Below are 27,988 nucleotides of genomic sequence, written 5' to 3'. Positions count from 1 at the left end.
ACCCAAACGGCAGTGGCTTCAAGATAGGGGTTTCATTTCCTCATTAAAAAAAATGCTGAACACAAGTAGTCCAGGGCTGGTATGTCAGCAAAGACCCAGCCTCCTTCTAGCTTTCTGCTCTCCATCCTCAGGGGATGAATGTTGCCTGCATGCTCTCAAGATAGCTGCCTGGGCTCCAGCCATCACATCTAAGTTCCAGGAAGGAGGAAGGGTAAAGATAAAGGTACTGCCAGCTGAATCCCCCTTTTAAGTGTCCTTCCTGCAAGTGCCTCCCAATGCCATCCACCTAAATGCCATAACTGCCTACCCTTGTGAGGGCAGGAAGTATATTTTGTCTAGCCAATTGTCCCCAATAACACTAGGGTTCTGTTAGTAAGCAAGCAAGGGAGAACGGATGTTGCCTTGGCAACCTGTAGTCCCTGCCTCAGCCATTACTCAGGCAGGAGAGATTACTAAGTAAAAGCTCAACCAGAAAGTTGAGGATGGACTGTGGGGAGAAAGCCCGTGTGAGGGTGGCCTGCATCAGACCAACACCTGCTGGTCGCACTTCTCAGCCCTCTTCTAGGTCTTGCAATTCCACCTGTGGCAGGTGAGGCAGGCTGGGGGGAGCCCGGGACGTGTGTCTTTAACACACACTCTGAGCTGTTTTTTGTTTACTTCTGTAATCCTGTGCTCAAAGGAAGGGAAGGAAACCCAAAGACGAGCAGAGTGCATCCCAATTCCAGCCCTGGGCCGACGACGCTCACAGCTCACAGCCTCCCTGTTCCTAGTGGGTCTGAGCCACCCTCCTACCTTCCTCCTGGTCAGAGACCCTCTCCAGAGTGACTGAGGGGGCAAGAGGGGCTCATGGTGTCTTAGGGTGCCTGATGAAGGAAGCCAGCCACGCTGAGGCCACACAGAGCAGACTGTGTAGGTGGCTCAGGCCCAGGTGGGCCTCTTCCACTTCAGAGACGCTGTCACCAGATGACAAAGTGCACTAGAACCGGGGTCACCTGATCCCAGAAGGGGCCGTGGCCTCAATCGTGGTCAGTTAGAACTGCGATCAACCTTGACTGAGCAGGCTTCTGGGGCAGCAGAAGGCGGAAATCTCATGACATCAGCCCCTCCTCAAGTGGAAGCGCCCCTTCCACAGCCTGCCCAGGGGCCTGGGGGTCAGCAGGGAAGGGGGCTCCTCTCCCAATACCCACCTGGCCCTCGGGCCCTCAGGAACCTCAGGGCACTAACAGGCAGGAGGGGACTCTCGCAGTTTGCTCGTTCGATGCCCAGCAGCAGCTGATGAAGACGCTGTAGTTACATGGTCTCGGGAGGGTGGCCTTCCAGGGCCGGGCCAGACCAGGAGGAAGGGCCCTCCCGCCGGGGGAAGGTGTGCAGGCCGTCCCACGGGCCCCTCTAATCCGGCTCTGGGCACAGAAGGCCGACCCCTCCAGATCAGCCCACCTGCTGAGCCACTGGAGGGGGCGGCCGGCCCACGGGTCCTCTGCCCCTCCCTTCGCAGCCTCTTCTGGGCTCCAAGCTCTGAGAGCTCCTGCCACCCGGCTCCCCCTGCCCCTTCGTGCCTAGTGGGGACAACAGCTCCTGCTCTGTCTGGTCCCTGATCTGCTCTGTCCCTGAAAAGTCCACATAAACTCCTTCGTTTTGTTTTTTGGCCGTGCCGTGCAGCATGCGGGATCTTAGTTCCCTGACTGGGGATTGAACCTGCGGCCCCTACAGTGGAAGCGCAGAGTCCTAACCACTGGACCGCCAGGTAAGTCCCTAAACTGTCTTTAGTTAAACCTTCTGCTGACGCAGAAGGAAAGAGCCAAACCTGATCTCACAAGACCTTTAGTCAACAGGCACCGTGCATGAGGCCCTGCCCCCAGCGGCACGTCCATGACACCCAAGAGGAGACAAGTGGAAATAAAGATACATCTGAACAACACAGTTATGCACAGAACGATTCCTTCCAGCCACGGGCTGCAGAGCTCTCCTCAACAGACCTGTATCATCATGGACGTCACCATGCCATCAAAGGCCCTGCAAAGAGAAACAGACAATCAGAGAAGCAGACCCAGGCCCTCCATCCCTGGCTGGCAGAGATGTCAGTCTCTGAGGTCCAGGTGAGTAAAACTGGCTGAGGCCAGGACATGCCTGCCGCCACATCAGGCGGTGAGAATCTGAGTCTCCCACCTCATTCCTGTGCGGTTTCCCACGGTGCTGCCCTTGCTGGGTCTCCAGGCGGGGGAGGGGGGGGAGGGGGGGTACTCAGGATGACCCAAGACACACTGTCACCACTGAGGGAAGGCACCATAGGAAGGGGTCATCTTCCCTGGCTGGGGTCACCTGCCGGCTACAAGGAACCCCTTGGGAACTGTGTCTGGGATGCAGGGAATTCCCGGAGCAGGTTTGGAGCACGTGCTCGTGAATGCTTCTTTGGGAAGCATCATTGTGACATCCAGATGTTAGGTCTGTGTTCACCTGAAGGCTATCTGGAAGACACCTGCAACCTAATTTCCTAATCGTCTAAGTTCAACGTCAAAGACAAAATCGGGCAGCGACAGGAGGACGTTTTCTCCCGGAGGCTCCTGTCCATATGCCTGGGCCCTCACTGGGATCTGGGGAGGCGCCCCAGGACCTGCTGGGCCGACCTGGGAGACCAGATGGGCAAGCTCTGCAGCCCCCGCGCCCCAACTCCCCTTCTGCTGATCTGGAGATCCAAGGAAGAGTTTGTTTGGAAAAACAGGGTTCTGCCTCTACAGAATGGCTGCCTTAGACGGACAGTGCCCGTCGCTTAAAAAGACATTCCCTCCCTGCCTCTCAGAATCGCTGCCTCTCAGCAAGGCGGGGGCTACCCGAGAAGGCGCCGCGCCCACCTGGACTGAATGCGGTCTCCCGGGGTGTAGAAGGGGTTGCACATCACGTCTGTGTAGGAGTTGTGCAGCTTCCGGAACATCTGGAACAAGAGCCAACAGCGTGCTTCATTCACACGCGCAAGTACACACAGCTGCTGCTGTGCTCGGGCTTCTCAGCATTTCTGAACAAAGACAGAAAACCGAGCGGCCAGGCGCGCCCACTGGCCCCCACACTCACACTGCGAATCTCGTTGTCTCTGAGCGCCGTGTTGGAGGAATCCACCACCATGACAAACTTCACCTTGGAGTTGGTCACGTAGCCGTAACTGCACAGCTGGTTAGGGAACACGCTCTTAACACGGGGACTCTGTGACAGCCCCAAGCACGGCATCACCGTGCAGAGCCTGCGAGGGGAAGGCCGTCTGTGCGTGTCCTCCGGCTGCTAAGCTGCTCTGGGGGAGCGTGACACCTGCATCACAGCAAGTGCCCCAGGCTGGGCCACTCCCACAGTGCCAGGAGGACACAGGACTGCAGCAGGTGTGACTGGACACTTCCTTAGACAGCTCTGGTGTTTACTGGAGAAGCAAAGCGCACGGAGCTAAGCCTTATCATGATCCAAGCCCCGGGGCAACCTGCCCGAACCCTGGGGCACCTCGCCTTCTCTCCGCATCGGGTCCCAGCTGGGAAGGGTTAACTGCAAGACCAGAGGTTGCACAAATGAGGCGAATCCTGCCTAAGGTACCTATACCTCTAAAGGCCACTCCATCTTGCGGAACAGTGGCTCCGGGCAGTGACACTAGGCGAGCTCGTTACTGCTTGTGGGAATGTCTTTGAACTCCATAGGTTTCGAGCCATTTGTCCCAAGGACTGGTCAAGATCCTACAGTGACTGGTGGGGCCGGGCCTGGCAAACAGACGAGTGGGGACTTCCCTGGTGGTCCAGTGGCTAAGACTCCACGCTCCCAATGCAGGGGGCTGGGGTTCGATCCCTGCTCGGGGAACTAGATCCCACATACTGTAACTAAGAGTCCACATGCCACAACTAAAGATTCTGCACGCTGCAAGGAATATCCCACATCCCGCAAGTAAGACCCTGTGCGGCCTAAATAAATAAATACTAAAAAAAAAAAAAATGCGTGAACAATGACCCCTTGCTCAGGAGGTGGTGGCCCCGCTGAGACGGCATGAAGCCAGAGAGTCCCCAGTTCCTCCACAAACCCAAGGAACAGGTGGGGACTGTCACAAGGCAATTCAAGCCTGGCTGCTCCCACATTATCCTCCTAATTAAAGAAAAAAGGGTGTGAGGTTCTAAGTGTCCTCAAGCTGCTCTAATTCCCCACTGGCCAAAAGCCCGCATCTTTTTTCTTTTCAAGTGATGTTACGAGATGCTTTTCAAGGGGACCTAATGCTACAGCGCACCCTGCGACTGCAGGAAATCCCCAGACTTGAAGCCACTGCCAGGTGCGAGGATACACCTTGTAGTCCTCTGTGGGGTACAGCAGGCCCAGGTAGAGCTCCCTCTGGTCCACCAGGGCCTTCCCCATTGCTGAGATCTTCTCGTCCACCACGTCCAGGGACGTGTGTACCATATAGTGAAACTTGAGCTCGTTCTCCGTGGGGACACTGCGGATGTAAAGAGGGTAATTCTGCAAGAAAAGGATGACGGCGGCTGAAGTGACAAGGATCCACCCCAGGTGCACTGGCCTGGAAAACAAGGCCACGGGGCACTCAGGAGGGCAGATCAGCCAAGTGCCAATTAGCCATGGAATACGCTCTCATTCCCCAAAACCCACGGCTTAATCCTCCAAACTGGGACTTCCCTGGTGGCGCAGTGCTTAAGAATCCACCTGCCAATGCAGGGGACACGGGTTCGAGCCCTGGTCCGGGAAGATCCCACATGCAGCGGAGCAGCTAAGACTGTGTGCCACAACTACTGAGCCTGCGCTCTAGAGCCCGCGAGCCACAACTACTGAGCCCGTGCACCACAACTACTGAAGCCCGTGCTCCCCAACAAGAGAAGCAACCCGCTCGCTGCAACTAGAGAAAGCCCGCGTGCAGCAAAAAAGACCCAAGGACGAAGACCCAACGCAGCCGAAAATAAAAAATAAATAAAAATTTTCAAATTGCCGTGGGCATTGCCTTCAGGGCACCCAATCTAATCTGAGGAGGGTTTCATACTGTCTGCAAAGGGGGCATGGGTAGGATGGGCAGAAAAGAGAAGACGCCTCTGAAGTGGGTCTGAGCGCAGCCTGTCACTCACGTTCTGAGCAGGGCCCCATCCTAGCACGTGCCCTCCTCCTGGCCCCGTCATACTGGCTGTTTCCCAACACTCCAGCTCCTGCAGTCTCAGAGGCACTGGCAGGCTCCCTCAAAACCCGTCAAGGCTTGTCTCAGACCTCCATCTCTTCAGGGCCATTTCCGAGCAACCTAACCCTGGAGTTAACAGCGTCTTCCCAGGCTCCCACAGGCCTGGAACTGCCCAGATATAGTGTACACAACGCTGTCCCTACCCTGATGGAGATGACAGGTGAAGGAGACAGTCCACAAACCCACCAACAAATAACGCAGCAAGTGATAAGACGGAAGTCAGCGTAACAAGAGCTTCACGGGAAAACCGCCGCAGAAGCCTAGTCTTCAAGAGGCCGGGGCGGACACCACGGCTCCGTGCAGTAGGAGCGCGTGGATGGCCACGCAGCCCAATCTCAGGATTCAGAAAGAGCTTTCTAGAGAAAGTGAAATCTTCGGTGGCCAGTGGAGGGGACAGGAGTGGGGGAGAAGGAGGAAGGGGTTCCAGGTGCAGAGGCCCAGACGTGAGGGAGCAGAGCCTGCCGGGGGAGCTGCAGGTAAGTCCGTCAACTGGAGTGGAGCGGGGAGGGGATTATTCGGACATGATCCTACGGCAATGAGAAGCCACTGTTGAGGTCTCTAGGCAGAGGTGTGCAACGGTCTGACTTGTGGCTGCTGAGCGGAGAGGAACAGTCACTCGTCCGGGGGTCGACGGCCTGGCCGTTGGGAGCGCGCGGCCGAGCAGGATGGACAGAAGTGGACGCCTAGACTCGGGAGCAGGAAACCACAAAGCCCGCGGACGGGTGGCTGGGCGGAGCGGCGGCCCGCACGGAAGAGGAAGACCCGGCCCGTGACGCTTCGGCAGCGGCAGGTGCAGGTCTGGGCGGCGCCTCCGCCGGGCCCGCCCCTGGCCACCTACGCTCGGCAAAGCCCCCGGGCCCACCCTCCGGAGCCCTTGGGGCAGGGAAGGAGAGGAATCGGAGAGCTAGGCTGACGCTGGAGCGGGCCTGCCCGGCGGAGTACGCACCTCCTTGGCGATCACCGCTACGCAAACCGCCATCTTGGGAGCCCGACAGGCCGCGTCACGTGACGACGACGACGGTAATGCGGCCGGCTAGGCCCCGCCCCACCCACCTGTCACATGCCTGTCACTCAGCCGGTCTGACCCCGCCCCACCTCTCATTCTGTCGGTCAGGGCCCCGCTTCTCCTGTCACTCAGCCGGCGCGGCCCCGCCCCATCGCCCAGCCGGAAGGGTCGCCCGCTTCGCCGGGCCGTTCCCGCCGCCCCGGGGCTCGGTGGCGCTCGGCGTGGTTGCCATGGCGGCGGTTGCTGCGGCGACGAGGTGGCGGCTGCTTCTGGTGCTGAGCGCCGCGGGGCTGGGGGTCACAGGCGCCCCGCAGCCCCCCAACATCCTGCTCCTGCTCATGGACGACGTGAGTGCGGGTGTGGGCCGGGATCCCGGGAGGACCGCGCTCGGGCGGGGTTGGGGGCGGCCGGCGGTGTGGGGGTCGCGCCTGGCCCTGCAGGCCGCAGCCTGGCTCGTGGGTGAGGGTGAAGTGAGGTGTAGTGTCCAGGCCGGGCCAGGAGAAGACCCTCCTTCCCTGTTCCCTCCCCGGCTCCTTCCGCTGCCCCTCAGGCGTGCTGCGATGCTGTCCGCGTGAGGACCACCTCCCCAGGATCCCTGCTCTCGCTTGCCGCCCCCCACTGCTGGGGGTGTGGGTGGCAGGGAAGCGGTGCAGAGCTGACTAAGACCCCGGCCTGCCTGCCCGCCCTGGAAGTCGCCTTCCCCGCTGCCTTTGGCCTGCTGGACCTGCCCTGGGAACCGGAGGAATGTCCCCGATGGGTGTGTGTGTAGCCCCAGGCCACCCTGGTCACAGCGGCGGGCCAACCCTTCCCACAGAGCCGTGCTGTTCGCGCCTCCTTTGCGACTTGGTCCCTGTGCTCCTTCCCAAGGAAGCAGGACTGTATTTGGGGGGCGCTTTTTGGGGAGTGAAATGGAGGCTCTGGATTTAGTCCCTGTGGGGCGTTGGGGTAAAGTGGGGACGCATACAGACCTGGGTTCAGATGCCTGCTGCCCTGAGCTGTGGGGAGACCGCGGCCCTTTGGGCCCCCCCTCCGCCCCGTACTGAGGGCTGAGGCAGTGCAGAGGGTCCTGCATAGGGCTCCTAAACCCTCGAATCCGGAGTGATACCAGTGTCTGTAGCGGGGGGGCCCTGGATGGCTTCAGGATGTGGTCGCCAGGAAGGCCAAGGCGTGACTGGAAGGTTAGAGCTTCCAGCACAGCCTTGACCTCCAGGGGCTCCAGGTCGGTGTACACGTGGAAGGGCTCAGAGAGGGCAGGGAAGTCCCCGCGACACCTCACCCGAGGCATCTCTTCCACCTGTTGTCCCTGAGTTGTATCCTTGATAGTAAACAGGTGATAGTAAACACAGCGCCACCCTGAGTTCTGTGAGCCGTTCTAGCAAATTATCCAACTTTGGGGGCAGTGGGGGTGGGTTGTGGGAGCCTTGACTTACAAGAGGCCCAGGATGTGGCCTGGCATGTGAAGTGGGGGCAGTCTCGTGGGGCTGAGCCCTTGACCTGTGGGGTCAGATGCCAGGTCCAGGTAGGTAGTGTCAGACGGAGCTGAATTGTTGCACTCCCAGCCGGTGCCCGGAGGCCAGAGAAGTAGTTGCTGTGGTCACACACACACACACACATTTGGTGTCAGAAGTGGTGTGAGTAAAAATAGCTCAAAGTTCCCCAAAAGACCAGCAGAGACACTCCCAGGAGCCTTTGGACCAAGGCCACGGGCCTCACGTGGCTGCTGGGCAGTCCCAGCTGGTCGGAATTGCGAGGTACTGTGTGTGTAAAAAACACGCTCGGATTTCAAAGCTCTAGTACAAGAAAAAGACATAAAATATATCTCATGTAATTTTTTTATTATGAAAATAATTCTTTATTACAAAAAGTTAACAACATTCAAATAAGCCGGAAAAGATCACAGAAACCCATCCATGGTGGCACCACCCAGAGGTGACACAGACCGTGCTTCCCTTTACCCGTAACTGTTCAGACACGATGGGTTCCGTAGGGACCCAGAAGCTCCTCTCCTCCAGAGCCCGCCCCGATGGCTGGTACGGAAACTTTGCTTCGTGACGAACACGTGCATCTTGGAAATGCTTGCTGTGTCAGCGGGTCAGCCTCCTCAAAGCTGAGGTTCCTGGGCAGGAAGGCTGTTTAAGTACATAAATTACTGGGGCATGCAAGGCTTAGCTGAGCACTTAGCCTCTCCGATTTCTGCCCCTCCCCTTCTCTCCAAGGTGACAGTTCATTAGTGAAGGTCGATGCTGCAGGCTGGTTGAGATGGTCGTTTTCTGGATTTATGGGGCTACAGAAAGTACAACCTGTGCCCACACCCACCTGTTTCTCTTTGCCCGTTACCGGGGCCGCTGGGCTCTGTTGGAGGCCCTGAGTGGTGGAGGGGGACCGGCACTGGGCACGTCTCACTCGAGGGGGGCTGACCCAGGGGCCCGTCTGCCTGGGTGCCCAGGGTGGGTCCAGGAAACGGGAACATTGGGCCGGGAGGCCCCAATGCCCTGACTCTCCTCTGCGGGTTCCTCCTGTGACTTTGGGGGTCTTTGGCAGCTGAAGCCCGGAGAAGTCGGGGAGACCTCTGTCCTGGTCAGCGCATGACAGGAAACACACTCAAAGCGACTTTAGCAGAAGTGGGGGCCGAAGCTCTCCCGACTAGACAGGCTTCAGGCCCCCCAGCTCTGTGTCCTCACCCAGGCGGTCATCAGGCCTGGCAGGAGGCGCAGGCCCTGGTAGGCATCAACTTATGGAAGAATTTAGAAGAGGCTGAGAAGCTCCATCCTCTAAGGCTGATGGGTGATGGGGCCGGGGCGCAGGGACAGAGCTCCCTCCTGCCCGGCTGGGCCCGAGTGCCGTCTGTGTCTCAGTTCTTTACTTGTCAAACAGGACTAAGGAGGACGCCCTGTGGCTACTGGGAAGGGTAAGGCCAGGCTGCACAGAGGCCAGCCCCTGTGTCCCCACGGTGGGCCCATCCAGCCAGTGCCCCCTCCCTGACCCTCCAGGGCTTCGCACACGTGTCGATGTGGACACATGCACGGGTAATAATCCTTCGTAGCTGTGTGTGGCCCCTGCACTGCCCAGAAGTCTTTTTTTTTTTTTTAATTTTTATTGGAGCGTAGTTGCTTTACAGTGTTGTGTTAGTTTTTACTGTACAGCAAAGTGAATCAGGTATGCGTATACATGTATCCTCTCATTTTTGCATTTCTTTCCCATTTAGGTCACCAGGGAGTACTGAGTAGAGTTCCCTGTGCTATGTTCTCATTAGTTACGCCCAGAAGCCTTGAAGTTTCCACCGAGTAATGGCAAGGCCGAGGCCAGGAGGAGGACCGTAGGCCCGGGTTCCCGGCTGCCTTGGGAGCGCGGGTGGGCGATCACGTGGGAGAGGGGAGACATCCTTCACACTCTGTGGGAGACCCTGCCCAGGGTGCCGTGGAGGACCGTCTCGTGGAACCCGTGATAGCCGTGCAAGGTGGATGTTAACATCCCTATTTGTATAGCCAAGAAAGCCTACCGATAGGTGATAATAGAACTGGATTCAGCAGGAAAGAGCTAACACAGCAGGCCAGTGACTGCAGGCCTCAGAGAGGCTCACCTGTAAATAGGTGGGCCCTTGGCCGCCATCTGGGAACTTGGATTTGGGGAGTATCCCAGCATTCCCTGTGCCTAAACTGTTTATGCAAACGTAAGGTTCGTGCTGAGCCCCACCTCCCTCCTGGGAGGCTGGGATTTGGGTGGTGCCAGCGGACCCAGCCCCTCTGCCTCTCTCTGCTTCTCCTACCTGGCCTGTGGGTGAGGGTCGGCAGCCCGCCTGTGCCCCGTGGGGTGCGGGGAGAGGGGGCAGCAGGGAGAGGCCTGGAACCTCAGCCTCGTGCCTTCCACTCCACTTCCTGCCCCTGTCGGCCGCACTTCCCTCCAGGGGCAACTTTCATTCCAGCTCCTGTTGTGGTGAACGGAAAAGCCTTTTCAGTAATTTCAAGATAAACCGTCTCCAAAGGGACTCTATGGCTGGAAGGGTCTTTGAGAACAGACCGCGCAGTCCAAGGGCAAAAGCCCCCAGGCAGCTCTGGGACCCGAGTGTCAGGATGGGCCTAAGGCCGGGAGACGAGGGGACGTGTCCCCCTCCTGGCTCTCCCTGACGGAGAGGGTGCCGTGTGAGCTACTGCCCAGTGCAGGGGGCATGAATGGTTACAGCCAGACCACACACCTACCTGTGACCATCCTGGGCAAGCCTGCATGCTCGGCCCCCACGTGTGACCCAGGGCTCCCCGTGCGCGCTGGCCCCGCTCTCCCCAGCGTCTCCGTGCAGACCTGCCGAGCCTGCTGTGGGCTGGCAGGCCGTGGCCCGTGAGTCTGGAGAGCTTTAAGGGGCCCCAGAGAGACAGGCACGGCCAGGCCTCTGCAGCACCAGGTGCCTGCGCTTTTCCAGTGGCACTCTACGGAGACGTAGTTTCCATCATGCACGGTTCACCAGTTAAAGGGCACAATTCCGCGGTTTCTAGCACCTTCATAGCCTCGTGCAGCTGTCACCACGGTCAGCTGTAGGTCATCTTCATAACCCCGGGAAGAAGCCCCATCCCCGCCCTCCCCCCGGCTCCACCCCTCCAGGAGGAGCGGCCGGTGAAGGAGAGCCAGCATGGAGGGGGCTGGCGCGTCTAGAGAATCCAGAGGGGAAGCAGGGCCGCCCCCGCCAGCAGCGCCGAGGGGAATCAGTTTGTCGGGGTCACTCCTGCCCCACGCCACTGGCCGCAGAAGGATGCGTTGGGTCGTAGAGCGAAGTCACATCCCGTTGCCCCTTTCAGGTATTTCTTTAGCGCTTTATGATGAAAGTTGTCAAAGGCCCGTGCAGCTGAAAGGGTGTCGCAGTGCACACCTGTCGCCCCACCTGGACTCTGCCTGCTCTGTCTCCCATCTGTCCCTCCGTCTGTCCCTCTGTCCGTCGCTAACCCACCTCACACCTGGCAGGTTTTATTTTGGTACAACGTACATAACACGAATTCACCCTTTTAACATTTTAAAGCGTGCAGTTCGGTGGTGTTGAGCACGCGCGCCAGCTTGTGCAGCGCCCCCATCCAGTAGCTGAGAACATCCCACCCCCCGAAGAGAAACCCCTTTCCCACTGGCAGTCACTCTCCTCCCCCTGCCCCAGCCCCTGGCAACCACCCATCTGCCTTGTCCCCATGGCCTTGCCTGTTCTGGACGTCTCACATCCATCATACACCCTGCGGCCTTTTCTGACCGGCTTCTCAGCAGCCTGTTTTCGTGAGTGTCAGCACCTCGTTCCTCTTTACGGCCGAGTACTGGTCCGTAGTGTGTGTATCAGGTCCCTCGTGCCTAACAGGTGGCCACAGACTTGGTGCCTTGGAATAGGAATCTATTTCCTCCAGTCCTGGAGGCCAGAGTCTGAAATCAAGGGGTTGCAGGGCCAGTCTCTCCGGAGGCTCCGAGGGAGGGTCCTCGCTCCCCTCCATCTCCTGGGGGCTCCTGTGCTCCTTGGCTTGTGGCCACGACCCTCCAGTCTCTGCCTCCGTCGTGGAGGCCTGGCCTCTCCTCGTGTGTCTGTCTTGTCTCTGTGTTCCACCTTCTCACACGGACCCAGTCACTGGATTTAGGACTACCCTAGTCCAGTGTGATCTCATCTTAGCTAATTACGTCCGTATTTCCAGATATGGTTACGTTCTCCGGTTCTGAGTGGACATAAACTGGGGAGGCTGCTGTTCACCCCGGTCCTGGATGGATAGACCACATCTGTCTGCTGTTGATCAGTGATGGACACAGGCTGTGTCTTTTGAGCAGTCGGGAGTCCTGCTGGTGTGGACATTCATGCGGCGCCTGGGTGCCGGCCGGCCCAGTTCTCGGGACAGCGAGCTCGGGAGGACCGTGGGTCTCGGGGCCTCGCCGGGTTAGCTTCATGGGCCCTGGCCACTGTCTTTAAATGTGAATTCACACCGCAGAGTAGGACGGCCTCCTCGTCTGTGCGGAAGGCAGAGGTGTGTGTCTTGGTGCCGGTGCCCCGTGAGCACGTGGGGCCGGCGTCGGAGCCGGGAGGAGGTGGGCGCTGGGCATCTGCACCGGGGAGCGGCTGACCGCGCACCTGCCGCACTTGGGGTGCGCCGGGGGCCGCCGCTCCGGCTACATTCTTATCCCACCTGCACACGCTCTTTCCTGCAGATGGGGTGGGGCGACCTCGGGGTGTACGGAGAACCTTCCAGAGAGACCCCGAATTTGGACCGGATGGCTGCAGAAGGGATGCTCTTCCCGAACTTCTACACGGCCAACCCCCTGTGCTCCCCTTGTAAGTCACGGCCTGCTCAGGCCACCAGGGAGTGGGGCCGGGCGTAGGGCATGCGGGGTGGGGGGACACAAGGGGGGCGGGCACGGAGCGCGGAGACTGAGGCGCGGTGGGGAGGCGGGGAATGCGTAGACCAGAAAGGGGCACAGGGTGCGGGCACGGAGCGCGGGGGTGGCCGCCCTGACTTGGGTGTCGGCTCCACCGGCCTTTCCTGCAAGGGGCAGAGGGCTGGCAGGTGGGCTGCGGCCTCTTCTGTCGGATCCTGGTGCTTGGGAACACCTGAGCTCCATGCTCTGGGGAACGCGGGGCCATCAGGAGCCATCAGAGGCCACCAAGGGCTCGGAGCCTCTGCGGGTGTTTGAGGCCCAAGTGGCTGCCTCGGTGGCGGCGGCTGTTCATTCATGGAGCTGAGTGTCGCGGCTGGTTCGGGGGAGGTGCTCAGCCGGGGAAGGGATCGTCAGCTGGGGGTGTAGTGGCCTCGCAGGTGGGGAGAACCTCTGATCTGGAGGACGAGAGGTGACCCCGGAAGGGGCGGCACATGAGGAGGCCTGTGGGCTGTCCCGGGAGCCAGAGAGCGAGCGAGGGGGAGCTGCAGCCGGCCCCGCTGCTGGTCTTTGCGGGGCTGTGCTCCCACCCGGCTCTCAAGTGGCTGCCGGGGACTCAGGTACCACAGGGCTGGCCTCGGGCTGCACGCATGACCCATGTTTCTGTTGTGTCCCCTCCGCGTAGCCAGGGCGGCTCTGCTCACCGGACGCCTGCCCATCCGCAGTGGCTTCTACACCACCAACGGGCACGCGAGGAACGGTAGGCTGTGCCCTGGGGCAGAGGGAGGGGGCGTCTGTCACCTGTCCTCTCTGGTGACCTGGCTTCTCCCGGGCACACTCATTGCCCAGGGTTGAGGCTTCTGTCTGGGTCGTAACTCATGTTAAAACAGAACGCAGAGCTTCCATCAGAAACAATGTGTTTTAGGCGAGTGGGGAGGATGGTGAGGGTGCCGCCGGCTCCCGCCCTGTCCCGGGGGCGGGGGCGGCCCGGCTCTAGGGTGGGCTCCCCGACCCAGTGGGGCTTCAAGGGGCCCTTGGAGGAAGGTGTGGTCTCAGAGCCCGAGTTCTGGAGATGCCGGGGGCGGGCCCTCCCCTGACCCCTGACGTCCGGACCCCCCTCGGGGGCACGTGTGCCTGTTCGCTCTGGTAACGGTGCTGGCTGTGAGGAGCGCCGGAAGACCTGCAAAGTGCCCGGGCGGTGCCGCCCCGACCAGGGCTCTGCCGCTCGACCCTGCCGGCTCACACGGTGCATTGTTCCACCAGCCTACACGCCACAGGAGATAGTGGGCGGCATCCCGGACTCAGAGCTCCTGCTGCCGGAGCTGCTGAAGGAGGCCGGCTACACCAGCAAGATCGTGGGCAAGTGGTGAGTCCCACACCTGCCTGCTGGGCTCACGCAGCGGGTTCCTTACTCATGTCGCCCAGCGGGAGCCCCTCGGGTGGGAGTAGAGTCCTTGAATTCCAGGTCCTCTAAGATGTCCAAAGCATCCCTTTAAAAGCTGCTGTGGCCATGCCCGTGGGACCTCCCGTGGTGAGGCTGGGGTGGTGGCTGCCACGGCAGCACCAAAGGAGCCATGTTATTGCACACGATGACACGCCAGCGAGCAAAGGGGCTCTGTCTGGTGATGAAACCAAGAAGCGAGCAGGGAATAGGGGACGGTCGTGTGGTGTGGAATCATCGGGATCAAGTGATCGTAAAAGATCATGTTGTCACACGCGTGTCGCGCTGTTACGGGGTTAAGCCTGTTAAGTGGCTTCTCTCCAACTCCCCGGGGATGCCTAAGTACGCAGCCCTAGAGGTTGATATGAAGGTCGGATGTCCTCTCTTTCCTCTCCCGCGTGTTGGAGCCCTTGGAGACCAAGCCTGCTTCCTACAGGAAGCCTTCCCTGACTTTCCAGCCCTGATCATCTCTGCTCGGCTGCTGCCGTGCTTTGGACCCTCTCGCCTTGACCCCTCTGGCACTCACCACCTCGAGGGCAAGCACCTCATCTGCGCCCCTTGGGGACCACTGCCCCACGCAGTTGACAGTCCTAGTGATGGGGGATCTGCAGAAACCGGGAGAGGAGTCCTCAGGGAACCCGAGGACCTGGAGGCTGCTTCCTCACCCCCGAGAGGGGCTGGCAGCTGTCCTGCTGGCCGAGCGGTCGAGCCTGGAGGCGGTGGGGGCTGCACAGCAGAGCCGACGAGGGTGCAGGATGTGGGAGCCTGCAAGGCCCAGCAGTGCTGGGAAGGCCCGGGAGACGGCGGTAGGGCGGCTACAAGGCCCGCCGGGGCCGTGCCAGGGCTGCGCCCACAGAAGGAGGAGCCCCTGCGATGACTGGCGCTCTCTGCCCAGCCTGGCGGCTCTGCCCCGGTCCAGGGGCCTCCCATTCGTGGTCACTGACACGGGGCAGCCAGAGCTGGAGTGGGAGCCTGTCCCCACGAGCTCCGGAGGTGGGTGGACTCAGGAACAGGAAGGGACACGGCAGGGCCTGGAGAAGCAGATCCATGGACTCAGGGAGGTGGACGCAGTGCTGGTGGACCAGCCAGGGTCAGGGCGGCCATGGCCAATGGGATGACGGGCTCTGGGAGGCCCGGGGCAGGGGGCTCGGTCCCTCCTCTGCCAGGTGGGTGTGCTGGTCTCAGCAGGGTCCCATCAGAGCCGCAGGGGGTGTTGGTGGCCGTGGCCGTGACTGCGTGACAGCCAGCCTCGGGCCCCAGCACCACGAATCTGGATTTTGTCAGCCTAACCAAGGCCTGGGGTGGATGGAGCCTGGACTCCCGCGAGAGGCTGCCCTGAGTCCCAGGGGCTCGACGTGCTGTCACTCAGCTCGCTGGCAGGCAGTACTGACCCCGCAGCTGCCCTGGGACCAGCACTTGGAATTGACAACTTCACAGGAGCCGGACCTTCGTGGGTGTTTCTGTTTCATGAAGGCCGTTTGGGCTGAAGGATGCAGGACGAGGAGTGTCACACCCAGCGGTGTCCAGCATGGAGGGGGCGTCATAGCTGCGGGCCCAGAGAGGAAGCACGGGCGCAGCTGGCTCTCCTTTGCGGAGACAGCGCTCAGGGCAGAGCCCGTGCGGGTGCCCCCGGCCCCGGGGCTCCCGAAGCCGGGCAGCCATCCGGCGGAGGCAGAGTGTTTCGGGACCAGCAGGGGGCGCCCGGACTCCGCGGCCGGCCAGCTCAGTCCGGCCCCATCCTGCCCAGCTGCCTCGTGCCGCATCCACCTGACTGAGTGAGCGAGCTGTGCGGCAAGCTCACGGGGACGTGGAGTCGGCCTGGCCCGGTGCAGGCCCCCAGCGCTGCGCCGGCGATGCTGGCCGCGAGAGGCTTTCTGCAAACGTGACCCCAAGAAACCTGTCTGCTTCCCAGGGAGGAGGAACCTCACCCCGAAACCCCTTCTCTAAGCTGCGCCTTCTCAAGAGAGACCCTCCCACTGGCGAGAGGACCCGACCTGACGCACCCGCGGGGAAGGGCCTCCCGGGTGGGAGCAGGGGGCCGGTCCGAGCCCGGGTCTCGGTAACAGCTGGGCCGTTGCCCTGCAGGCACCTTGCCATGTTATCCTCTCGGCCCGTCCGGCTCCTGCCCAGGGCACCAGGGCAGTGAGCCGCGCTCATGGGACCTGGTCACCGTCCCCATGTGCACCCCTCGGTTGTCGCCTGGGTGGACCGTGCGGGCAGGGGGGCCAGGCCACGGGGCACCCGGGCTCAGCACACCCTGGGGCTGGCTGGAGCCTTGTGTCCTGAGCTGTTCTCTGAAAGCGAGGGTGTTTGCTTCCCGGAGCTCCGGGGCGCCCATGCGGCGGTCCCTGAAGTGCCCCGGGTTCCTCTCTCTAGGCATCTGGGCCACAGGCCTCAGTTCCACCCCCTGAAGCACGGATTCGATGAGTGGTTTGGATCCCCCAACTGTCACTTTGGACCTTATGACAACAAGGCCAGGCCCAACATCCCTGTGTACCGGGACTGGGAGATGGTTGGCAGGTAACAGGCCCTGCCCACTGCTGCTGCCCACCCGCCAGCTCCTCGTCCTGCCCAGACCTCGTGCTGTGACCTCTGACTTATAAGAGCCCCGTGTCCGGGGGCTTCTAACTGTCTCAGGAAAGGTGCTGGGAGCCCCAAATGCTCCCCAGAGCGAGGTGCTTCACTCGGCTTCTGGGGTTTGGGCCCCGTGCCCTGAGGGGGCTACGCTCTGCACGGTCAGCCTCGCTCCGAGCCACCGTCTGGGGGGCCGTCGGCTGCAGGACCGACCTGGTCTGGCCATCGGGTGGCTGCAGGCAGGCCCTGGTCTTTCCTGTCTGGCCTAACTTCCCTTTCTTCCTTTTTAAATTATTTTTGTTCTGGTGGAAGCGCAGTACACGTCACTGGACCACAGAGCTGGGCCAGCATTGCTGAGGTGTAGCTCACCCAGCACCCCCATCCCAGACCGCCTCCGTCACCCCAGAGAGATGCCCACACCCGTTAGCCGTGCCCTCCGTGGCCGTGGACTGGCCGCTTCCTCTCGCACTGTCCTGCCTGTTCATTGGCGGGGCTCCCCTCCTTCTCCCAGATGGTGGGGTCACCGGGGCACCAGACTCAACCCCAATGGGTCCCCGACGGGCCTGGGAGCTTCCAGGCTCCGGTTTTGTTCCTGACGTGAACGTTTCCGTCTCTCTTTTAAACGAGGCCCCTGACTTTGCCCAGGAAATTGGGGAGGAGGGGCTTTCCTGCCCTGAAGGCCGATTTCTGTCTGGATCTGTACTGTTTTCAGATTTTATGAGGAATTTCCAATTAACCTGAAGACCGGAGAAGCCAACCTCACCCAGATCTACCTGCAGGTGACGACAGCAGGGGCTGGCCCCGCTCTGGGGTGGGAGGTGGGCCTGGAGCGGGGAAGACGGTGTGCGCTTCTCCTCAGGAAGCACTCGATTTCATTAAGAGGCAGCAGGCAGCTCACCACCCCTTCTTTCTACACTGGGCCATCGACGCTACACACGCGCCTGTTTATGCCTCCAGGCCTTTCCTGGGCACCAGCCAGCGAGGGCGGTGAGTCCTTGGGCACATAGACCTGGACCCCGGGGCGGGGGGGTCAGCTGTGCTTGGTTACCACCAGAGGCTGGGCCCTCGCTACCATTGTCAGCTGTGGACAGAGTGAAGCATCTGTGCCTCTGCGGTGGTGAAGGGAGGGGTCGGCTCTGCCCCGATTCCGTCGGAAACTTGACTGGAACGCCCCCTCCTCGTCCCTCCCTGAGGCTCGGCTTCGGCCGCCCTCTGGTCCCGGAGGCCGCTGGCCCCTGCTGACTGCTTCCTCCTTTCCGCAGTTACGGCGACGCCGTCCGGGAGATTGACGACAGCGTCGGGAAGATCCTGCACCTCCTCCGGGACCTGAGCATCGCAGAGAACACCTTTGTTTTCTTCACGTCCGACAACGGCGCTGCCCTCATTTCTGCGCCCAGACAAGGCAGGTGACTTGAGCAGATGGGGCTCCACCCGGGGCCCCTCAGCACCCCCTCACCGGGCCGAGTGTGAAGGGCTCAGCCTTGGGGAGGGAGGGACACCGGCAAGCGCCCCCCAGGTCCAATGCCCCTCTTCCCCACCGCCTGGCAGGTGTGTGGTCAGGAGGGAGAGCTCGGTGGGGCAGGCGGAGGCAGAGGCTGCGGCCGTCACCGCATCCTGCCTCTCTACTGGCCAGCCCTGGGGCCAGTCACGTCCCGAGTTCTCTCTCTGAAGCCGCAACGTTCCCTATCAGCGTTTCCGTTCTGATCTCAGCTGTAACACAGTGGCCGTTGTGACTGGACACGTCTGCCCCTTTTTCTGTGTTTGGGGGCCTCCCTTCCCACGGGGGCGATGACCCTGCAGCAGCCAGGCCCAGGCTTGGCGCCCACCACTGCCCCTCGGTAGTGCCCTCCCAGGCCTCGTGGTGGGTGGTGTCCGGGAGGGAAGGGAGCGAGCCCCCCTCCCCTGCAGTGCCGGAGCCCCTGGTGCAGCGCGGGGGGCCTGCTCACTCCCCCAGACCCTCCTTCTGTGTCCCTGCCAGCCTGCAGTCCTCCTGAGGACCCTGGCCTCTAGGCCTCTCAGGCCTGAGGCTTTTCCACCTTGCGGAGCTGGAGCTGGAGCGAGGTTGTTAGAGCCGGCGTTTCACAGTCCTATGAGGGTTTCACACCCCCGCGGTGATGTCTCTTTTTCCCTTTCTTCTTAAAAAGGCTGGGCCCCAGGAGGGCCCTGAGTCACTCAGACAGCTCTGGAAGGAAGGCCACAGAAGCTGGAAACCCCACAGGGCCGGGCCTGTCTGGGGAGGCACTGGGGGACCTTACGGCCACGTGTCCTGGGGGCAGAGGGGCCCAGGGATCTCCAGGGACAGGAACAGCGCAACTGGGAGCTGCAGGGGCAGAACAAGACAATGAAAATCCACGTACCCACCCCCAGCTGGAGAGACAGGAGCAGGAGAGAAGTAGGCCCTCACTGGCCTCTGGCCTGTGACCCTTGCCGTCCCTGTGCTGACCAGCGAGGCCCGTGCTCGGGGTCCCTCCCTCCATCATGGCAGCGAGCCGGGGATGTGCGATTCGCCAGGACCGGGCTGTCTGCCCTCGGCACCGCCCACAGCCGGGTTCAGGGGCCACCTGCTCAGAGCAGGGCGTGTCAGAAACACGGGGTCTGCACCCCCAAACCCCAGGCACACAGGACCTGCTTGTGCACGGTGACATTTAGGGAACCTGGCACCTGCCAGGCCCGGGGTCGGGACTGTGTCTTACCTTTCCCACGTCTTTCACTAACACGTCCATGTGCTGTGTGTGTGCGTGGTCGCGGTCTATGGGGGCGTGACCTTATGACCACAGCTCTAGGTCAGAGCCATCTCCAGGCGTTCCGACCTTGAACTTGAGGCCTGAACCCCAGGGCTGGTCCTTTGTCTCCACCACGGCCTCAGGGCCTCAGTAATGTCACCTCCAAAGGGCCAGGCGGGGAGCCAGGTGGACAGACGTGTCCCGAGGGCGAGTGCCCGGCAGGGTGTGTATGGCCCTGGGGACTCAGGCACGTGGTCTGATGGGCGACTATCCCCAGGTGGCAGCAACGGCCCCTTTCTGTGCGGGAAGCAGACCACGTTTGAAGGTGGGATGAGGGAGCCTGCGATCGCCTGGTGGCCCGGGCACATCCCTGCCGGCCAGGTGAGTCAGAGCCGGCCTTGTGCCAGCCCTGCAGTCATCCTGGGGCGTGAAGCCTTGGTCCCCTCTCTGGCCTGCTCCCTGCGCTCGTTCTGCCACGCACACGTGTCATCGGGCAGGGAAAGCCTCTATTCTGCGTGTGTGAACATGCTGCGGGATGTGACCGCGTGCGTGTGTGTGCGCGCGTGTGCGTCAGCGAGCACGCCTGGGGACCTGGCCCCTGGCCGCCATCTGGGCAGGGCAGGGCGGGCATCCTCAGCGCGTCTGGGCCACGTCCATTGCAGGTGAGCCACCAGCTGGGCAGCATCATGGACCTCTTCACCACCAGCCTGTCCCTCGCAGGCCTGGAGCCACCCAGGGACAGGGCCATCGACGGCCTGGACCTCCTCCCCACCATGCTCCAGGGCCGCCTGACAGACAGGTAGGTTCCCGCCGGGCACTCGCCCTGCCTGGCGCCCCGCACCTGGCGCCGGAGCCGAGCTGGCTGACAGAGCAGGTGTCCTCGCCCAGGGGGAGGTGAGACCCGGGGGTCTTGGCATGAAGCGCTTGGTGGGGTGGAGAGGCCTTGTTCCTCCCTGCGGTGTCCCTCACCCTCTGCCCGGCCCCAACCTACACCCAGCTCCACGCCGGGACGCTGTACAGAGGCAGTTGCTCCAGCTCAAGACCTGCTACTGTTTTGCTCAAACAAAATGAGTTTCCCAGGCTGCCGTGAAGGGGCGTGGACTCTGAAGGGTGTATGGTGTAACCAGAGCAGGCTGACGGCCAGGAGTGGACGGCTCACTGTCTCTTTTCTGTCTTGAAACCTGGCATGAGAGCTTGCTACCCCTGGCGGGGGTGGCAGGGGGTGCCAGCCGCCACGCTCGTCCCCACAGGCCCGCCTGCCATGCCCGCGTGCTACCCCCTTCCTCTGCCGCCAGCCTCCCCAGCACCGAGGACGAGGGGCGGCCAGGGGGCCCCTCCACAGCCCGGGGACCCTTTCAGTTGACGCCGCCTGTCCCCCTGACAGGCCGGTATTCTACTACCGTGGCAACGCGCTGATGGCGGTCACCCGTGGCCAGTACAAGGCCCACTTCTGGACCTGGACCAATTCCTGGGAGGAGTTCAGGCAGGTGAGGGGGTCCCGGCTCCGTGAATGCCTCGTCCCTCACGTCCCACCTTGGGGAGGCCTCTGTGCCCCCGGCTCACGTGCTGACCTGCTGTCAGGGACTTGGGGGTGACGAGCTGTGGCCACAAGGACAGCACCCACCCTGGCCCGCGCCACCCAGGCTCCGGAGACGAGGCCTCAAGGAGGGCAGCTCAGCCCCAAACCTGGGTCAGATGCCTCAGGGGCCCAGGCAGACCCGGCACCTTCCCGGCCTCCCCTCCCGTCCACCCACTGGCCTGGCCAGGTGCTCGGCGGCCCCCCGAGACGCTGTCGCCATGTTTGCTTCCCCGTGTCCACCCCCAGTCCTGACGGTGAAGTGCCCCTGCCAGGCCCGGAGCCCCACTCGGCCCTCCCAGCTCGTGGCCGCCCACCACCTCCTCTCCGCGTGCCTGGGCGCCCCTAGCCAAGCCTGTGCCTCCCCACGTCCCATCACTGCTGAGCTGTCCTGAGCACCCAGCACCCCGACGGGCAGGGCTGCGGCTGGCTCGCCCCTGGAGATGATAAGGGGCCGAGGGCCTAGGGGCCCCCGCCTGAGGGCCCTGAGGCAGGCGGCGTGGCGGCCCTTGGGGACAGCGCGTGGCGGCCCTCGTCCCTCCCCGGGCCCCTCCCCACCCCACCCCGTAGGGTCCCCATTGCGTCCAGCTGCACGGGTGCGCTGGCGTCCTGGAAGCCACCGCTTGCCCACCGTGGGCTGTTGGGGCTCTCGAGGGCAGGTCTGGTCAGCCCAGCCTCCACCCAAGCCGGAGCCCACAGGGGCTGGGGAGCCTCTTCGAGCCCAGCGTGTCTGCAGGCAGCGAGCAGCCAGCTGCACGGCCTGTGCTGACCCGAGTGCGTTCACGGTGGGGCCGGAAAGTGTCAGGAGAGGCCCCCTCAGCGCAGCTGGGTGACACCCGTGCGCAGAGCTCCGTGGGGGGCGCTGCTTCCCTTTCCCGAGGGTTGTTTGTGGGGCTTCTGGTTGGTTTGGTCCGCACGGCCACTGTCCTCTTGTGAGACAAAACGCGCAAAACTCCCGTCTCTTCTCCAAGGTGTGCAGGTGTGCAGGTGTGCAGGCACTGGGGGGTGCCCCCTGCGGTGGGTTTGCACGGTTGCAGTTCCATTCAGATGCTAGGGGTGGGGGAGGGGCACCCGCACGCTGCTTTGATGGCCCTTCTCCCTGCAGGGACCAGTAAGGCGGAGGGGGTGTGTGCAGCCGGGAGGGGCCCCAGAAACCATGACAGCGGCCTTGTGGCCGTCGACAGCTCCCTGAGCTCCGTGGAGACTTGGGTCCACCTCTTGCATCCCTTCCAGGCGATCAACACATGAGGGGCAGCCTTGTCTGCAGGCTGGGGGCATGGCTTAGCTGAGGAGGTCAGGGGACCCCAGGTGCAGGGTTCGCCCGAGGGGACCTTGTTAACTTCCCACTGTACCCTTGTCTGGGGCATCTCCCACCCCCTCGACCCCCCCACCCCCCCAGTGCCTGTGGGCCCACCTGCCCGCGTCCTGATCAGGTACCAGAGGCGAAGGAGGAGCGAGCATTTTCCCTGTGCCAGGTCTGGTGCCACCATCACCAGCAAGCCCGTGACCTCCCCTCAGGAGGCATCTGAGGCCCGGGGGGCCGAGGCAGGAGGGAGGGCCCGTGTGTCCATGGGACCGTCTGCATTTCTGGACTAAATCCACGAGCGTTGGCTCAAGGGCACGGCTCGCCCGCCCCTCTCTCCTTCCCGTCCTCCCAACGCCAGTGCTGTGCTGGGGCAGGGCGCCCCGCGCCCCCTCTGCCTGGCTGGGCTGCGTGGGGCTCAGCTGCGCTGCCCCTGGGGCAGGTCCTCCCTCCCGAGAGTGGCTGTGAGAGGAAACTCCTGTGCTAATTAGCGGCATCTTAATCAAATAGCTGATTTGATTTGCTTCCAAATGATAATTCGTGTTTTCTGTCTAGAGTTGGATTCTTCCCCATTAACTGCTCGGCTTTTTTATGCTAAACGTGGTTGTTTCTCCCACCGTGAAATCCGCTTTTGTTCTCCAGCTGGTCTGCTCCCAGAAGGTCAGAGGTCACTTACTTGGGACCCACCTGGGTGTCCGTTCTCCACAGCTTGGATTGCAGCCGCTGACTCAGGGGTCTACAGCTCAGGGCAGACGACGGATTTATCTCGCTCCTCACTTCCCTGCTCTACTGAGAAGCAGGGTATTCACTGCTCCACTGCCGGGCTGTCCAGGACAGACCCGCGGGTGCTGGGAGGATTGCCGTCAGGCCGCACCGCTGCCTGCAGGAGAGGCGGGAGGCACGTCTGTGTCCCCGGCCCCGTTTTAGGGTTAACGGGCCCCGCCACGGCCCCGCTCCAGACCCTGTAAACAGAGTCCCATGATGCCTGGAGACCAGTGCCCAGCTGCTTATGGGGCCCTGAGGTCCCCAGTGCTTCTGGGGTGGCAACCCTTGGCCTCGCCCCACTCTGCCCAGATGGCAGCAGGCCTTTCCCTAAACTAAGTCCGGGAGCCCCGAGGGGCAGCCTTCAAGCCTGGGGGACACGCTGGCGTGGGAACCCCATCTCACGCGTGCGTCGAAGGCTGAACCTCGAGGGCAGAGGCCGCCTGGAGGGTGCGGAGCAGGGCTGCACACCTGAGCCTTGGTGGAGAAGACGCTCCATCTCCTGTTAAGGGTGGGGGCGGTGCGTCCGGGTCCCCTGTGTCTCCTCTGGCTTTCAGGCCTGCGGTGCCTCCTCCTCAGCTGGCCAAGGAGTCTTGAAGGAATGCCGACCGCTGCGCACCTCATCGGCTACGAGGCAGATAGGGTGGACGTGAAAAGCTTTGCTCTAGAAATTAGATAGAAGATGGACTGAAATATTTTAGAGACTCACCACCCCCTCCCCCAAGAAAGTACTGAAGTCCTAGGGGATGGCGCACAGGGCTGATGGCACGCAGCCCGGGGCCGGGTGGCAAGCAGGCTCCGCCCCACAGCACGGCATCCGCGGTCTTGCTGTGCTCGCCCGCTGCGAGCCCCGCACGCGTCACCTGCGCTCCGGCCTGTCGTTCCAGGGCGTGGATTTCTGCCCCGGGCAGAACGTGTCGGGCGTCACCACCCACTCGCAGGAGGAGCACACCAAGCTGCCGCTGGTCTTCCACCTGGGACGAGACCCCGGGGAGAGGTTCCCCCTCAGGTGAGCCGGGGGTTACGGGGCCCCAAGTCCCCTTGGGGGGGGGCGAGTGCAGCCGACCGAGCAGGGCGCCGAGGGCCCGGGAGCCACGCGGTCTCAGGGCGTTCGGGGCAGGACCAGCCTCTCCGAGAGAAATGAACCGGGGCCAGAGGATTAAAAGGGACCCTGAGAGAGGAGAGATCGGGCGCTGCCAAGCCTGTGCAGCTCGGGGCGCCTGCGATGCCGGGCGGTGCCCCAGTGGTTCCTGCAGAACAGCAGGCTGAAGGGTCACAGCTGCTGTCCTGGGCATGCCCTGGCTCTGCCTGAGCCCTCATTTGCTGGGTGGTTCCCAGGGTGCACGCCTCTCAGGGAGGGCGGGCAGGACAAGGTGGGGGCCCAGCTGCTCTTCCCGGGAGGCTGCTGGATGGTGACCTGGTGGGGGGGCTTGTTCCTCAGTCTCCCCCCCAACCCTGGCCTACCTGGGTGGGCTGCCCCACTTGCTCTGTCCCTCCCTCCACCTCGGTGACCTGGTGCCCCTCGCCTGCAGCATTGCCAGCACCGAGTACCTGGACGCACTTCGCCAGATCACCCCGGTTGTCCGGCAGCACCAGGAGGCCTTGGTCCCTGGACAGCCCCAGCTCAATGTGTGCAACCGGGCGGTCATGGTAAGTGGTTCGTACGTGGGCTATGGGGGGCATCCCAGGGCCATGTGAGTGCTGACCGGTCTGCTGCAGGCACGAACCCCACTTCCCTCCTGCTTCTCTGTCTCCGATCTCACAGGAGTGGCAAGGGGTCGCTGGGCACCTCTGCAGGTGCGGGACGAGCCAACCCCATGTGGGATGTGGGTGTTGAAAGGCTGGGCAGATGGCCTGGGGTGCAGCAAGCCCATGGGCCACCTCCGAGCACAACCTCCAACTCCATGGGGGCTCACCCACAAGTCTGTCCCATAACTGGGGTGTCTGTGTGGCTCCCTGTTCCACAAAGATGGGCAGTCTCCCGTCCCTGCAGCAGAAGCTCCGGCAGCACCCTAAAACCCGCAGAGCAAAGCCAGTAGCTTAGCCTGGCTTCCAGCCCGTGAGTGCCCGCGCCCCGCACACCGCATTCCCCAGTCCCACCTGGCAGTTGTGAGGACGGCTAAGCCCCTTGAAGCTGCGGGCGCGGCCGGGCCAGCAGAGCCGCTGCCTCGAGCCAGGAGGTGACTGAGCGTTGCCGGGTGGCTGTGATGGGTGCGCGTGATGACAACGCACGGGTGTTGGAAGCATTCCCTAGGGGTGAGGTGTAGCAGGGGGCCGGTGGCCTTGGGGGAGGCCGAGGGTCGTTGGCCAGGGCCGGTGGGGCAGCCTGGTCGCTGTTGTCCACATCTGGGGCTCACAGGGGAAGACATTTGGGGCGGGGGCCAGCAGGGCCTCCCCCTTCCCTTGGAAGGACGCCAGGCTGGCATTCCGGCCTCTGGACTCAGCACTGGAGCAGGAGGGCCCCCCTGGCTCAGGACCACTGCGGCCCCTCGGGTCCGAGGAGCCCCTGGTGCCCCCTGCAAACCTGTCTTGTCCTCTGTGACACGGTGCTGTCCGCACCCCAGCATGCCATCTCCTGTCACGCCTGCCCTGTGGGCCGAGTCTCCAGGTAGCAGCCGTTGCCTGGTGGCTCAGAGACCAAAGGGGTCTTAGTGACAGTAGGGAGATGGGGAGGGACTGACTTGGCCGGGGTGCTGCCGCCACCTGCTGGGCGCGGCAGGAATTGCCGAGGCTCGGCTGACCCCGTGACAGGAGAAAGCAGGGACCCCCGCCCCAAGTGAGCTGAGGACCCCGGAACAGCGTGGCTTGGCCTCAGACTCTGAAGCGAGCACTGCCACCAGAGAGGTGCATGGACTTAACAGTGTGTGGACGTGTGTGTGTGTGTGTGCGCGTGCGCGCACACGCGAGCGTGCAAAGCCCTCCCCGGTCCCCGCACTCTGCCTGGGCCCCGCTCGTCCAGGCCAGCGGGTGGGGACTCTGGGTAGCGACCTCTGCTCTTGGGACAAGAGCAGCCCGGGCAGCCCGCCTCCCTGAACCCCCAGGCTCACAGGTTGGCTCCAGAATCTGTTTTCTGCAGGCACCTGGCCCCTTCCTCTGCTCTGCTTCCTTATCTAAACCTGGCCCTGCCGGGCGGCCTGTGCAATCAGAGGGCCCCTTGATGCTGTTCAGGGCAGGGGAGGGCTTTACCTGCGGTTCTCACTGGCGCTGATGTTCTGATTCAGACTCAGGCCCTGGCAGGGGCGGTAGTAGGGGGAGTGCCCCCCACAGGGTGATTAGGGGGATGGGTACACCTCCTGGGTGAGGCGACAGGACAGAGCCACAAAGGCTCCCTCTCAGGGGCATGGTGTCCTGGTTTTTTTTTTTTTTCTTGTCTTTTTTTTTAAAGGAACATTTACTTATTTATTTATTGGCTGCGTTGGGTCTTCGTTGCCGCGTGCGGGCTTTCTCTAGTTGCGGCGAGCGGGGGCCACTCTTTGTTGCAGTGCACGGGCTTCTCATTGCGGTGGCTTCTCTTGTTGTGGAGCACAGGCTCTAGGCGCGCGGGCTTCAGTAGTTGTGGCTCACGGGCTCAGTTGCTCCGCGGCATGTGGGATCCTCCCAGACCAGGGCTTGAACCCATGTCCCCTGCATTGGCAGGCGGATTCCCAACAATTGCACCACCGGGGAAGCCCGAGTGTCCTGTTCTGCTGCCGGGAAATCGGGAAATCATGGCCACACAAAGCAAGTCAGCCCATGAAGGTGCAGCCAGGAGAGCCTGTGCTGAAGCAGGCCAGCTCTCCCTGGGGCACCGAGGCCGCCACCTGTAGAGCTTACCGGGAGGCCAAGGTTGTGGGCAGTTAGCGGACTGTCCCCTTCAGTGACAGGCAGGCCCTGTTAATACCAGGCTGCTGTGGGGCAGTGTCTCCTGTGCCGGCCTCAGGCATTGAGTTGCCTCCGAGCCAGGTGGAGACGGGTGATTCCACACTGCAGCCACCCGTTGCGGTGTGGCAGGTCACAGGCCTGGGCAGGGCAGGAGTCTGGAAAGTGCTGAGTCCACAAGTGCTTGGAATAACTGCATGTCCCCTTTCTGAACTTTCATTACCCAGAACTGGGCGCCCCCGGGCTGCGAGAAGTTAGGGAAGTGCCTGATGCCCCCGGAGTCTGTCCCAGAGAAGTGCTCCTGGCCCCACTAGCACCGGCTTGGGCTCAGGACAGGCCTGGGTGTAGGAAGGCTCTGGCCTCAGGGCTCCTGTGCTGGAAGAGCCCCAACTCCCTCTGCCCTGACGGCTGCCAGACGGACGGCACCTGTAGCCAGCAGCAGGACCTGCAAGACTACACCTGCTGCAGCCCGGCCCTGGAGCCAGCTCCCAGCCCATCGGGCCTGCCCGACTCTACAGCCACAGGCTCACATCAGCCCCTGAACCGGAGGCTGCCTGCCTCATGTCCTCCCGCTCTGCTCCAGCTGCCTTCCAGCTGCCTCTTCCAGGGCCTGAGCTCTGCCCCAGGACCCAGAGGCCTGCCTCGCTGTGGCTGCCCCGGCAGTCCCCTCAGGACTTCAGCCCTGGTGTCAAGGGCGGCCGTGCCAATCCTGTGTTGCCCCTTGGCGCTGTGCACAGGGGATACCCCAGCGCCCCTCCCCCGCGTACTCCCCCCACCATGGTCGAGGGGTGTGAACATGAAGGGGGAGGAGGCCAAGGGCCTCCCTGTCCCAGAGGAGCCTCGACAGCCAAGGCCTCCCCAGTCCAGCGCGGACAGCTGAAGCCACCAGCTTCCCTGGAGATGAGGACTCCCGACCCCAGCACACTGTGGGGCCTGCCTGTGCTTCAGCACTCCTGTCCTCGGGCCCAGGGTGGCAACGCGTGAGGATGAGCCCATTCACCAGCGAAGTCAGGAGAGCCTGAGCGGGACTGGGAAAGGTCTCCAGGGACTTCCCCTTAGGGCTCGTGGGTCGTTTCCATGGTGTGGCGTTTCCACTCTGCAGACTGTCACACCAACTCTACCATTGTAAGACTTGGGAAATTATGAAGAGAACAGGTTTAGAATAAAGTAACAGGCATTTTAGACTTTTGTTTTTAAATGACATTCTATCTGGGGGAATTTGTCCCCCCT

General features: G+C 62.3%; 2 protein-coding genes across 7 annotated transcripts; one reads left to right on the top strand and one right to left on the bottom strand.

Annotated features, from left to right (window-relative positions):
- Positions 1 to 17: 17 nt before the first annotated feature.
- TRAPPC2L (trafficking protein particle complex 2 like) lies at positions 18 to 6,241 on the bottom strand. 2 transcript variants are annotated; one of them, XM_032612034.1, is made up of 5 exons: positions 6,141 to 6,241; positions 4,301 to 4,473; positions 3,067 to 3,154; positions 2,850 to 2,929; positions 18 to 2,013 (listed from the first exon to the last, which is right to left on the bottom strand). In XM_032612034.1, exons 1-5 carry the CDS (start codon positions 6,171 to 6,173, stop codon positions 1,968 to 1,970), a joined length of 420 nt encoding a protein of 139 aa, XP_032467925.1. In that variant the 5' UTR covers positions 6,174 to 6,241; the 3' UTR covers positions 18 to 1,967. The 2 variants fall into 2 exon arrangements, with proteins under 2 accessions (XP_032467925.1, XP_032467924.1); XM_032612033.1 differs by having other exon boundaries at positions 3,067 to 3,162; positions 4,247 to 4,531; positions 6,141 to 6,191.
- Positions 4,873 to 27,940, top strand: GALNS (galactosamine (N-acetyl)-6-sulfatase). 5 transcript variants are annotated; one of them, XM_032612014.1, is made up of 16 exons: positions 4,873 to 6,214; positions 6,309 to 6,547; positions 12,357 to 12,480; positions 13,207 to 13,281; positions 13,785 to 13,887; positions 16,339 to 16,482; positions 17,249 to 17,315; positions 17,396 to 17,523; positions 17,799 to 17,938; positions 19,537 to 19,640; positions 19,922 to 20,058; positions 20,644 to 20,746; positions 22,781 to 22,939; positions 23,788 to 23,909; positions 24,433 to 24,550; positions 26,986 to 27,940. In XM_032612014.1, exons 2-16 carry the CDS (start codon positions 6,431 to 6,433, stop codon positions 27,070 to 27,072), a joined length of 1,728 nt encoding a protein of 575 aa, XP_032467905.1. In that variant the 5' UTR covers positions 4,873 to 6,214; positions 6,309 to 6,430; the 3' UTR covers positions 27,073 to 27,940. The 5 variants fall into 5 exon arrangements, with proteins under 5 accessions (XP_032467905.1, XP_032467906.1, XP_032467909.1 ...); XM_032612015.1 differs by having other exon boundaries at positions 4,874 to 6,214; positions 22,847 to 22,939; XM_032612016.1 differs by lacking the exon at positions 4,873 to 6,214 and adding an exon at positions 11,852 to 12,175 and having other exon boundaries at positions 6,412 to 6,547.
- Positions 27,941 to 27,988: the final 48 nt, after the last annotated feature.

Source organism: Phocoena sinus, chromosome 19 (assembly GCF_008692025.1).
Source record: "Phocoena sinus isolate mPhoSin1 chromosome 19, mPhoSin1.pri, whole genome shotgun sequence".
Lineage (NCBI taxonomy): Eukaryota > Metazoa > Chordata > Mammalia > Artiodactyla > Phocoenidae > Phocoena > Phocoena sinus.
The sequence above is the reverse complement of the archived record's forward strand: the minus strand, read 5'-3'. Positions and strand labels throughout refer to the sequence as shown.

Bases quoted from the DNA above. Each gene is read 5' to 3' on its own strand.
- TRAPPC2L (XM_032612033.1), bottom strand. From the start codon at position 6,173: ATGGCGGTTTGCGTAGCGGTGATCGCCAAGGAG. The intron at 4,532-6,140 runs GTGCGTACTCCG...CTTGTTTTCCAG, and splicing joins TAGCGGTGATCGCCAAGGAG to GCCAGTGCACCTGGGGTGGA. The intron at 2,930-3,066 runs GTGAGTGTGGGG...CTCTTGTTCCAG, and splicing joins GAGACAACGAGATTCGCAGT to ATGTTCCGGAAGCTGCACAA.
- GALNS (XM_032612014.1), top strand. From the start codon at position 6,431: ATGGCGGCGGTTGCTGCGGCGACGAGGTGGCGGCTGCTTCTGGTGCTG. The intron at 20,747-22,780 runs GTGAGGGGGTCC...TTTGTTCTCCAG, and splicing joins CCTGGGAGGAGTTCAGGCAG to CTGGTCTGCTCCCAGAAGGT. The intron at 23,910-24,432 runs GTGAGCCGGGGG...CCTCGCCTGCAG, and splicing joins GGGGAGAGGTTCCCCCTCAG to CATTGCCAGCACCGAGTACC.